The 12,964-nt window shown below is 36.5% G+C and overlaps 2 protein-coding genes across 3 annotated transcripts in view; one reads left to right on the top strand and one right to left on the bottom strand.

Annotated features, from left to right (window-relative positions):
- Positions 1 to 12,964, bottom strand: part of TFB1M (transcription factor B1, mitochondrial) — a 29,341-nt gene that overhangs the window by 3,086 nt on the left and 13,291 nt on the right. The window lies entirely within an intron of this gene.
- CLDN20 (claudin 20) lies at positions 3,241 to 12,742 on the top strand. The gene is made up of 3 exons (XM_058169074.1): positions 3,241 to 5,063; positions 6,942 to 10,510; positions 10,902 to 12,742. The coding sequence occupies exon 2, from the start codon at positions 7,039 to 7,041 to the stop codon at positions 7,696 to 7,698; it is 660 nt and encodes a 219-aa protein (XP_058025057.1). The 5' UTR covers positions 3,241 to 5,063; positions 6,942 to 7,038; the 3' UTR covers positions 7,699 to 10,510; positions 10,902 to 12,742.

The following is a 12,964-nucleotide window of genomic DNA, read 5'->3' as shown; positions in this document are numbered from 1 at the left end:
ACATTATAGCCTATTTTTTAGTTATGCAAATTAAGAAGCTCCATTTCAATACACTGATTTTTGATAATCATAGTAGCTTTAGCATTTTATTTTGCAAATAGTTTTAGCAGAGAATAAATGTTTACTGCAAGCCACAAAATCAGGTTCACCTAACTGAGAAAAAAAATCTTGTACTTTCTGTCAACTGTTTTAAAAATTAATGCAAATAAAACCCTGAATTTTGTTAGGTGCTGTAATATGCATGTAAAATAAACAATTAAGTCTGAATTTTGAAATGTCTTGCCAAAAAAAAATTAATCTTAGGAAGGGACTTTCAAAGAAGAAATAACAAATTGAAGATAGGTCCGTTAAAAGGAATCAATCACAGCAGATGATGCAGCAGAGTGAAGAGCAGGCTCTCTATAATTCCTTTCCAGATAAGGAGAGGACATGACCTTGCTCAAAAAGTACTCCAGACAGCCGCTCCTTGCAAGAAGATTGCAAGTTAGTGGTCTCGAGTGGACTCAAGAGCTCTGGGAGAAGAGGGAATAGTCACCTTTTTGCTCAAACCATGGTGCCTTCAAACGGACACTAGGATCACATATCAATCATTTTTGGAAATCGATTGTTAACTGCTTTTCAGCTCTTGGGAACCCTTGGATCCAAAAGTTTGACAGCACTGGTGAATTTCCTTCAATTGCTAGTTAGAAGAAGTTTTAAATACAAATTTAAGGGCTTACAAATTCTTTTGAAATAAGCAGCGGAACCTAAGAGGGAAGCATAAAATTTAAACTTATAGGCAATTATCTACAGAAAATTATCCCAAGTTGCACTGAGCTATCTGCAAAACCAAAACAAATAAGATGACAAAAATTGTGGGTCTATGTTATGTAGGTACTAGATAAAAAAAATTATACACACACGTTCATGTTCTTTTTATATAAAAAAACTGAAAGAATAATATGATAGTTGTATAATATTAACCACTTCAAATTCTTCACCTTGGCAACTTTAAGCCTGGCAGACTTCAACTCCCAGAATTCCCCAGCCAGCTGGAATTCTGGGAGTTGAAGTCCGCCAGGCTTAAAGTTGCCAAGGTTGGAGACCCCGCTCTACATTGTTACAATCCTCATCCTTAAAGAAATACAAATCTAAGATGGATCCAACCCTTTCCAAGAAGCCCATTTAAATAGTTGGACTTTCTTTTGTCTTTCACTGGAGAATCCATACTTTCCAGAAATGTTCTGGAAATGTTCCATGGTTCTAAGCCACATTTTGGAGGTGCAGCATAGGATTAAAATGGGTGTGTGTCAGAGGTGGTATTCAGCAGGTTCTGACCAGTTCTGGAGAACCGGTAGCATAAATTTTGAGTAGTTCGGAGAACCAGTAAATACCACCTGACTGGCCCCATCCCCATCTATTCTCTACCTGCTGGGTCTCAGCTGATCAGGAGGAAATGGGGATTTTGCAGTAACCTTCTCCTGGAGTGGGGTGGGAATGGAGATTTTACAGTATCCTTCTCCTGCCATGCCCACCAAGCTACACCATGCCCACCAAGCTACATCCACAGAACCGGTAGTAAAAAAATTTGAAATCCACCACTGGCGTGTGTGTGTGTGTATCACTTCCCCATTGAGTTTGCTAATAGAAGCCATCACTGTTTTTTGCTCCTCAGCTTCTCATTTTTATCATCTCCCTTAGGACTGATAGTTTAAAATTAATAACTTCCTGTGGCAGGAATTGTTTCTTTCATAATCATACACAGAGAAAGAATAAATATATGTTAATTATCAAAGCCACTACACTCTTACCTTTAGCTTTAAGCACTGTTTAAACTTATATTAGCTCCTAGTTTCATTATATATTAAAGTTTAATGAAGTTAAATAGAAACGGAAGCATTTTTCAACTTTAAGTCTGATTTTGGGTTAAATACTATGATTATTACAGCTGACAGAAGATGAATTTACAATTTACCACAGAAACATAGAACTCAAGAATATGGAAAGCTCTTCCCAGGGTGATTGTCTTATGAGTAAAATGGGATTTTAGCATTGAGTAGAGATTTTAATTTCCATATTGTTACTTGGTGTTGGTTTGAATTTTATCAACATTTAGATAACAGTCTCATATTTTTCCGATATCTACCTCTGAAATCAGAGACAATGAAAAAATGCTATTTAATTTTTCCTCTCAACTTTTACCAAGGTCCTTGTGGAACTGGGAAATTCTGACATTCACAATTTCTCCTCAGGAACATGGTGAATGGCAAAGGGGGATCAGAGATAGAAGAGCAAGCCATCTCAATACTGTAACTCAAAATACTTAAGTCCTAGGAATATTTATTTGAAGTTAAAAACCTAATGTGGTACCAGGGAGGAAAGCTGATCTGATTAAGGTGAAGATGGCTATACTGAACTATATTATAGTCCACTGGGTAAACTTAATTGTTTCTCCCAGAAGCTGTAAGCTTTCTTGATTATGGTAAACAATTTTGAATTAACATGGAAAAGAACATTCTTCCAATTACTGATTCTTGAAACAAGTTATTTTGATCAAGGGGTATGACTAAGGGATAACTGCTCTCAATCTGCAAGCAAGAGACTTGGAAGATCAATTGGATCAATCTGTCCTGCTCAGGAATGTACTTTTGAATAGTCAAGCATCTTTCTTTAAATGACCAGATACTGAAATAATTATGCTCAAACTTTGAAATATTTTAATGTCCTTGCAGCAGCTAAGATTGTGTCCTTATGATGAAAGACTCAGTGAATCTAGAGTCCATATTTTGTTTTACTGCATCTTTTATAAGGATTCAAGGACTCCCTTTTAGGTAAAATACCCAGGCAATTCTAACTGACATTATGCATGGCTAGTCCGTTTAGATCTTTGACACTGATAGTCAATGTTGAATGTGGCAAAACTTTGTTATGCTGTCTGTATATAATTTTATTACAATTAGGAACTGCCTCATTTAGCAACCATTCACAGTTACAATGGTGATGAAAAAGAAGGTATGACCAATCCTATTTAAAACCTTCACAGACGTGACAATATACAGTTACAATTTCACTTAGCGACTGCTTTGATTAATGACCAAGCTGCCAGTGCCAGTTGAAGTAGTTAAATAAGATCTATACTGGCTATAAACCTGATTATATTTCGATCACCTCAGTGATGGAATTACACTTTTACCTTTGTATTTTGTTTGGAATTGAAACTGTTTGTTAATGTGCAGAATTCTGATGGGTGACCTTAAAAAAAAAACACATAACACAAAATACTTCAATTCTATATATATTTATTTTTTTTTTAAAAAAAACCAAGTACAAGTTAAGTCCTATCTGTTCAATTAGATCTGCTTCCAGACAATTATTTTAGAATTGCCAATTTACCAATCATATCAAACCTCTGAGCTATAATAATGCAAAGACAATATGAAGGATGAGCTGCTCCTTATTTTTTTGCTTAGAGAAGGACAGGAATTCATCCTTAAGAGTTACTCTGAGCTTGAAAAGTTCTGCCAAGCAGTCAATATGTTATGGCTTCCGTTATATAATAATAAACCTGCCCCAAGATCTACCCAAGACAGGCCAATGTCAACAACTATTTGGCTTGTTCAGAATTTGTAGGCAATCAGGCTAATAGGAACGGTAGAAATCATGTATAGTATAGTTTTCAAAAATAACATGGAGACTTTATGCAAAAGCAAACCTGAATCCCCACTGCTTGAAGATTAATGAAACCCCAATTACTACTATGTTACTGTCAATGCTCACTTGTTACCAGGGGAAATAATCACATGCCCACTAGATGTTTGAAACAAATAGCAGCCTCCTCAATTCTGGTCATTTTAGTGGGGCTTTTGTAAGCCAAAATACCTGGAGAGCACCTGATTTACTGTCTCCACTGGATCACAAATCAGTGATTTCCCTTTTCTAGACAGAAAAGTCCAGACAATAAGTGAAGCTCCTATTTATCATATTGCATAATCAGCAGGTTTCCCTTGACATTGCTTTGCTTTAGGGCTTTTTCTTGTTGACTTGTCGAAACCGTTACAGCTATGCTCTGTATTTATCATATAAGCTGCAAGCACTGCTTTTTCCCACTTAACCTTTAGAGTAAGACAAATAATTACGGTATTGTGAAGAAACAACTAGAAAAGATAACAGGCTACAAGCAGCAGGTATATCAAATTCAGCCACGTATGTATGTATGTATGTATGTATGTATGTATGTATGTATGTATGTATATGTATGTTACTTTATATATATTTCTCACAATGATTACTTAGAGGAACTTCTATCTTGCTGTGTAACTCTGGGGTTCTGAGACTGATTGGCAATATAAAAGACCTTAATTCTGCCTTTTACTTATGGTGAAGCTTATTATATAAACTTATTTTTTCCTATACTGTAGCGAAAAGAGTTTCTAAAAATAAAATTTTTAGATTTTACGATGGGCCGTAATAGCTCAGGCTGGTAAGAAGCCTGTTATTAGAACACAGCAGCCTGCAATTACTGCAGGTTCAAGCCCGGCCCAAGGTTGACTCAGCCTTCCATCCTTTATAAGGTAGGTAAAATGAGGACCCAGATTGTTGGTGGGGCAATAAGTTGACTTTGTAAATATACAAATAGAATGAGACTATTGCCTTATACACTGTAAGCCGCCCTGAGTCTTTGGAGAAGGGCGGGATATAAATGTAAATTAAAAAAAAATTGGGACAATCCCCGCCAATCCCTTTAAAATATTTTTTCTAATCTTCAAGCCTGGGATCTGGAAATCTTTATGTGCTTAAAACCAAGGTTTTACATGCCTTTTCTCTATAATCTTTTTTGCTTTTGTTAAGCAAAGTATTTTCTCCAATGCAGATTCATTAAACAAAGTAGCTCTTTATATTCTGGTAGATGGTACTAAGACAAGGAACAGGAAGCACTGCTGCATACGGAGCACCAGAGACTGACTTCTGGTTAATAAAATAACCAATGCAATTTTCGATGAGGAACAGCGACATTTACACTCAAAATAACTTGTGTTTTTACAACTCCTGCTGCCATGGAAGCATCTTAAACGTTTCCTTTATCAGTAAGTACTGAAACTTGTTATTACGTAACTGCATTATATAGCATCTAAATATTGTTAAAACATGGGAATTTAATATTTTTGTACATTTGTGTGATGTTGGCGTTTACTCAAAAAAGCTACTCTTTAATTCTGAGATCATGCTGCTTTTAATATTTAAAGCTGCAAAAACTAACACTCCACAGCGCTCTTGAGCAACAGTAAACCATGAGGTAAAAGTGGTACCATTCAGGGCTGGCTTCTCCCTCTATCACAGCTGATGAGGAGATGAAGCTGGTTCTATCACACTGGCAGAAAATAAGACACAAGTGATGTGAGAATTTAAAACGAAAAAAAATTCCCAACAACGTTGTTAATGCCCATTCAGTATAAGTCACTGACAATAAGTTAAGAAAGCCAGTATAAGATTAGGACATGGAAAGCAGTGAAGCTAATTAAATTGATAAGTTCAATATGAAAAAAAAATCATAGAGATATACTATTAACATTAACTACAAAAAAATTCATTCCCTTTCCATCGGCAGGACTTCCAGTTTTTACTCTTCAAAATCCATAATATCGGAACTGAAATAAAATTGAAACTAATGTAGAATTGTTAATATTTATTTAATGGGAAATATTTGAAAAAACTTTTTTAAGAAGCAAAGCTGTTCATAAGAGTGTTTAATTAAAATCTGTTGCAGGGACACCCATTTTATATGTTGAAAATAAACATTAAGTGAAATATTGGTTTTAACATCAGGAAGGATTGCATTTGTTAGTTTCATTTTGGGAGTGTTGTACATTGATATATGTATGTAAAAGATGGCAATATAAAATATGGTATTTATCCATTTTTGTTCAATGCTCAGTTGACTCCATAAGAATTTAAGGAAATCACCATTCTTGCAGAAGTGCCCAACTTCCCAATCAAATAAATCAAGAGCACATTTAAATCTCAAATATACAGTATAAATAGGAAGTTATAGATATTTACCTAGTGCTGTCCACTAGTGCTGTCCACTAGTGCTGTCTCATGAGCAAGCGACTATGGGTGGCATACAACAAAACCAAATATCTAAAATAATTAACATATTAAAAATTACTTTGTTTGGCTATTTTGATTAATATTGCCAACATTTCAATTCTATTTTGAATGGATTGTGTCTTAGGTTTTCAGGAACTATTTTGCTTGTCTTTAAGATATTTTTTTTTACCATAAATGTTTAATATGAAGCAAAGAAGAAGTTGAATTGAGTTTAAAGTTACAGGGGAAAAAAACCTTTTATATCTTGAATGTGCTCAAAAATAGCTTGATTTTCTAAAAAGGAGCAATATTAAAACAAAGGTCTCTGTAAATGCCAGGAGTATTTACTAAACTAAAAGAAAGAAAGTAGGGAAAAGACTATTTGAACTCCAGCCTCAATATTCCTTGCAAAAATTGAGAAGCTATATCGATATATATTTCAATTCAAATCCAAAACCTAATACTGATTATAGGGCTAGAATTACATTTTTAAAAAAACTTCCTCATATTGTATTACAAAATGGATTGGAAGCTTCCAAGCTGGCCAATAAGGACACAAGTCTTTCCTTGATTTTGGCACAGGACATACCTCATTTTTACATCTTACCATTTCATTTGCAGTTTCTGCCACTGTGGCTGATTATCAGCACCTCCTTGTGCTCAGTTGCTCTCACGCACTACTCATTTATAATCACGCCTCTCCAAGTGCCCGGTGTACATCTGCTCACTCCTTTTGTAGCCTTCTCATCTGCTGCAGGGTCACGTTTAGCAAGCCATTCAGTTAGCCGTTATTTCAAATGCAAGCACCCTTGTTTGCTCATTTCTCCTGCCTTTGCCCTTGCCACTCTCTCCCCTCCTCCTCCTATCACATACAGACAACTACAGCCTTGGCTGGGGAGCCATCAGACAGTAACACAGGTTTACAGCAACAGAAAAGAAACAAGCAGACAAAAGGTGACGGCAAATCTCATCATGGCATCAGCCGCTCTCCAGTTTTTTGCTTTTGTCCTAGCCTTGTTTGGTGTTTTTGGAGCGATCGCAGCCACCCTGTTGCCCAACTGGAAGGTGAATGCAGACACGGGCTCAAACATAATCACGGCCATCACTCAGATGCAAGGGCTCTGGATGGACTGCACATGGTACAGCACTGGGATGTTCAGCTGCACGCTGAAATATTCAATCCTGTCTCTCCCTGTTTACATCCAGGCAGCAAGGACCACCATGATTCTGTCCTGCATCCTCTCCATTTTTGGGATCTGCATCGCCACAGTGGGGATGAAGTGCACCCTTCTAGGAGGGGACAGAGAGACCAAAAACCACACGTCAGTTGCCGGAGGAGTCTTCTTTATTTTGGCAGGAATATCTGGCTTGATACCAACAGCCTGGTACACGAAAGAGATTATTTCAAAATTTCTGGACCCAACAATCCCAGAAAGCAGTAAGCATGAACCAGGAGGAGCAGTTTACGTTGGATTTATTTCGGCTGGACTTTTGCTTGCTGCAGGTGCTATCTTTGGCACTTCCTGTTTTAAGAAACAACAGAGAGCAGGGATTTATCCTAACAAGCAGCAGAACCTGCATCCAGCTGCCCGGCAAGTGGACACAGGCTACAGCCTGAAGGACTATGTGTAAATATGGTGGCGGACCCATCTATCAAGGTTGTTTATGTAGTCTGATTTTATAACAATGCGGTTGATGCAAGCCTTATAATTGCATTGGGGGAGGTGTTTATTTATTAAAAAAAGAAAAAGATGCTAAGAATTTAAAATAACTAACCAACCATTTATTACTGATACTGATTTGCATCTGGATTATACTGAGAATCGGGGGGGGGGGGTTTATAAATATAAATCAGTTACAATAGTTCCTATCTGTCACATGCCACATTTAGTATCACCAAGTGTCTTATTTGAATAATGACACCAGCTGAACTGATTCTGCCTTACTGAGGATTTGTGTGTGTTGTTTTTAAATGTTAGCTGCATTTCTCAATGTCAGTTTTCAATGACTATGATAAATGGTACAGCTCCAGATTTCTTTGAAAGAATAACAGTTATCCCAACATATTTGAGGATTAGCTGTCCTCAAGACTCCATGCCCCACAATAACCTGAACTCATTCTGCTTTCTTTGGAAAATGTCTACTTAGTACTTTGCCATTAATTTTAAGTGTCAGACACAGCAGAACTACAAGAGGTACTTATTTATATTTACAGGATATTTTTTTTAAATCTCCTTTTTTCCCCCAAGCTTGATTTCTGCCAGTCTTAATACTGGTAATCAGCTAAACATAATTAAGTAAATTCTTTCAGTTGTCAGTAATTAGTAAATACTTCAGCAGTATTTAAAGATGTATGTCATCTATATTATCTATACTTTATGCAAACTATTTACAAAGCAATCTTTAATCAGAATCCAAAGATTTTGGCTATTTGCCACTCAGAGATTTAGCAGGCAATAGTTTTATAACTATTTTGCCAGCATTAGTCTTGCTTCCTTGAATCTTTTTCTTGTGTCCATCTACAAAAATGAAGATTGGTCACAAAGTAACCACTCATTTCCATTCAAGAGGAGAGATAAAATTTGAACATGTTGGCATATAGCACAATATAAAGAGCAAAGTTTGGATCAAAAGCTTGAAATACAATTTGAGCTACCTGTAGATTTCTATAATTCATATTTTATAACATTAGCAACATTAAATCATTCCACCAAAAGATTAGTTTTTTGTTTCTTACATAAGAATTACAGCATGAATTTTTAGTTAGAAAAATAAAAGGATGTGTAGAGGTTTCTAAAATTATACATAATATGATAAAAACTGAGATGTAGTTTTTTCCCTTATCAAAAACCAGAATCATGGTTGGTTTGTTTTTTAAATGAAGAAATTTTCCCACAAATCAAAAAGAAAAAAGTGCAAAAAAATAAAAAAGGAATTAAAATTAATAAAATTATAAGTGACTTCAGATCTTCTTTCAATAGATAATTACAATCTTATTATCCCTCCTCCCTCAAGTCCCGTCAGTCCCTCATTTAATCCACATCTTTAATAATTGTCAAATCTATAAGACATTATGCTTCCCCCCCCTCAAGAGTCATGAGTAATATAGCAAAGCTGAAAAGTGGGGAAAGGGGGCTGGGAGTAAAGATTCGGGATAGATAAAACACATTGCTAAATTTTAAAGATGTAGTGGGTAAATTGTTGTTTTTAAAAAGACTCATCTCACTGCAGGGACAGTAAGATTATTAAGTATTAGTAGCCATGGGAGTTACCCATTATCTCCAGTAACAGAGGCAATAAACCTCTCCATGCTGCTAGGGAGCCACACTGAGTTTTGCCACTACCTTATCCGTGAAATCAGCACAAGGATTCTGATTAATTTGTAAACCTTTGTAAAGTGTAAAACACAAACTCAAAATATATAACCTATGTTGGCTAGTGTAGCACTTCAGTTTGCAAAACATTATTATATATTTTATTAAAATATATATACATATGATCTTTGTCCCTAAAGGAGCATTTTAAGGTATATAAATGCTGATTCATTTAATCACAAACATCTGCTTGTGCCAATTCTGAGACATATGCAGAAGTAACTTTAAAGCAAAAACAAAACTTCAGCTTTGAAGAGAAGCAGCCCTAAACCAGGAAAACTTTATAGCAGCAATATAACTGCAATTCAACAACAAATATCAATATGTTATTATTTTCATGATATGCGATAAGACCCAAATAAATTGATGTAGTAGACTGGTAGAGGACATTCTGAAAGCTAACAGTGATGAGCAATCTGGGAGCAACTTTACCAGTATACCATCTTGGAAGTAAGTGTTTCACTATAGCAACTGTTTCAAAATAAGGCCCCATGATAGCCATTTTGTAAAAGTACCCATGAAAAGCTATCTTGATTCCCAATGTCTGTGCATTCCCGCCACAGTACATGATAGCCAATGAATATCATCATTTTCTTATATACAAAAATCATTTTCTTATGAAAATGATTGCAAACAGTTCAGAAATGCTGCATTTGGGAAACTAGGAATTCATAGCTAGCATCTTAACAAATATAGATTAATAATCTAGTTATATTTTGTGTGCCACCCATTTTATTTCTGGAAATACCATTAATCATGTTTGAAAAAAAACATATTAAGAACCCTGTTCAAATATTTTAACATAAGTGGCAATCTAATTCTCTGACAAAAAAAAGTTAAAGTATTCTGTCAAATTCAGACAAATTCCAAGAAAAAAGACACCAGTAAGATCAAAACAAAATAAATAAATACTGCTTGCATAGAAATAGAGTAACAGTTCTTAAGAAAAAAGAGTACTCTCTCTGCAGACATACTGTGTATTATCACCACACCAATTTAACGTGAAGAAAGCATTAAAAAACAGAACAGATAACAGTACTTATAGGGACTACAAGATTGTAAAAAGGGAGGTTTTCAGCACATTTTGTGCTGAAAAGCGTCCTCGCTTATACTCGAGTTTTTTTTTAAGCCCTCGGCTTATACTCGAGTTTTTTTTTAAGCCCCTCGGCTTATACTCGAGTATATACGGCTTATACTCGAGTTTTTTTTTCTTTTTCACATTTTACCGGACTGAAGCCCTGCCGGTGCCGTGAGAGGGCGGGCGGGAGCCAGCCTTCTCAGCTGAGGAGGAGGGTTTCAACCGTAGGTGCCTCATTTCCCACCCTCGGCTTATACTCGAGTCCCCAGTTTACCCCAGTTTTTGGGGTAAAATTGGGGACCTCGGCTTATACTCGGATCGGCTTATATTCGAGTATATACGGTAACAGTACTTATAGGGACTACAAGATTGTAAAAAGGGAGGTTTTATATCAGTAATCATAAGGTGAGTTTGGCGCTAGCCCAATTCTTTTTTCTCTCCCCAAGAAAAGCAATTGGCAAAAATTGGTGTGCATTGCCAACCCAAACAAAGAACATTAATCAATAAACCAGGACAATTAATTTCAGACCTAGTCTATTCCATTTTCTTCTGCCTTACAGATGAAAGTTAACAATCAATCATTGGCTTGGAACACATGAAAGCCGGAATGTTTCTTACAGGAGACATTCAAATATAGGAGCAGGAATCTGTGGTCCCGCAGATGTTGTTAAAGTTCTCACCAGACTAGTCAACATCGCCAATGATGAAAGACACTGTCAAGACATCAGTAGGCCATCTCACCATTCAGCTCAATGTCATCTGCTATTCTAACCCTCTACTCAGCAGCAAGATTGCAGTACCTACCCAATCTCGATCTAAACACAGTAGGTCCAGACCTGGTTAATATTGGGAAAATTGGGAAACATTTGGGAAATTAGCTGCAGATGTTTGAAGAAATACCCTGAAATAAGGCAATTTTTTTTGTTTGTTTACATTTATACCCCGCCCTTCTCTGAAGACTCAGGGCGGCTTACAATGTATAAGGCAATAGTCTCATTCTATTTGTATATTTTTTTACAAAGTCAACTTTTTTTACAAAGTATTGCCCCCCCAACAATCTGGGTCCTCATTTTACCTACCTTATAAAGGGTGGAAGGCTGAGTCAACCTTGGGCCGGGCTCGAACCTGCAGTAATTGCAGGCTCTGTGTTCTAATAACAGGCTTCTCTACTGCCTGAGCTATCCCGGCCCCTAATCACCAATCTCCTCAAAACAAAAGGTAATATTAAACCCAAACCCAAACCATCCTTACCACTAGAGTGGTCATGACAGGCCATTTCCATATTGTTGCCAAGGAATTTGACAATTCTGATATCTGCCCTATTTATTCCAAAAGTACACAGTACTTTTGTACTGTATACTTTTAAGGTAGTAGCCACTTTCAAGGCTATTTATTTGTATGCCATCCCTTCCCAAAGGTTTTAGGAGGTTAACAATTTCAAGATTTCTTCAAGATTTCATAGATAGACAAGAGAAAGAATGACAAAGTAAAAAAAATGAAATTAAGAGATATACAAGTTATGTGCCTGCAAATTCCACCTCCAATCATAGCATACTCTCCTCCTGTGAAAAGAGGAATACGTAAGCCCTTTACACCTTGCCTAAAACCAAGATGGAACAATGCTGGCCAAATTTCTGGAAGGAGGGAGTTCCATAGAATAGGCGTAACTACAGAAAATACCCACTTTGGAGGGCAGACCAGATGCCCATCTCACAGAGGTAGGACCTGGAAGGAGTTAACCTTATTTGATCTAGTTGGATGGGCAGACCCTCAAGTCTTGAGTTACACTGGGCCTTTACAATGACAATCAGCAGCAAGAATCATACTTGGAAACTGTCTAGCAACCAATGCAGCCACCAAACAAACAGTGCCTAGTCCACTGCATTTTAAACCAGCTGTAGCTTCTGAATGCTCATTAAGGGCAACTCCAAGTCCTGGGGAAGTACTCCCATTGAGCCCATTTATTTCATTTTGCCTTAATGTGAGATGGAAACCTAGCTACTATAGTATGCATTTATTCAATAAACCATGGCATAAACAAATTATGACTTATGCAAAAGAAGAACACAATTATCATCAGCAATTTCTAAATTGCAATAAGGATGCAATAAAGAGGAGACATATGTAACATTACACGCAAACAAAAACTATCTCTATTTTGGATATTAGAGGGAATATAATAGGACTGGGTTTTGGAACTGGTTCAGGAAAACCTTAGAAAACATTTCTTTTTGGAATAACATTTTACTTGAGTTGTTATTCTCAAAATCAGGACGCAGCCACCTCTAAGGAAATCTTGTCTCCACAAAGTGACACACCAAACCAAAATAGCGATTTCCCAGAGGTACGTCAACCTTTATTGTTGCCACAAATGTGTGATTTCCTACAGATCCTACAAATAATTTAACTAAGAGTTTGATGCTCCTTTGAGATAGCCCTACAGGGC

Source organism: Ahaetulla prasina, chromosome 1, assembly GCF_028640845.1.
Source record: "Ahaetulla prasina isolate Xishuangbanna chromosome 1, ASM2864084v1, whole genome shotgun sequence".
Lineage (NCBI taxonomy): Eukaryota > Metazoa > Chordata > Lepidosauria > Squamata > Colubridae > Ahaetulla > Ahaetulla prasina.
The sequence above is the reverse complement of the archived record's forward strand: the minus strand, read 5'-3'. Positions and strand labels throughout refer to the sequence as shown.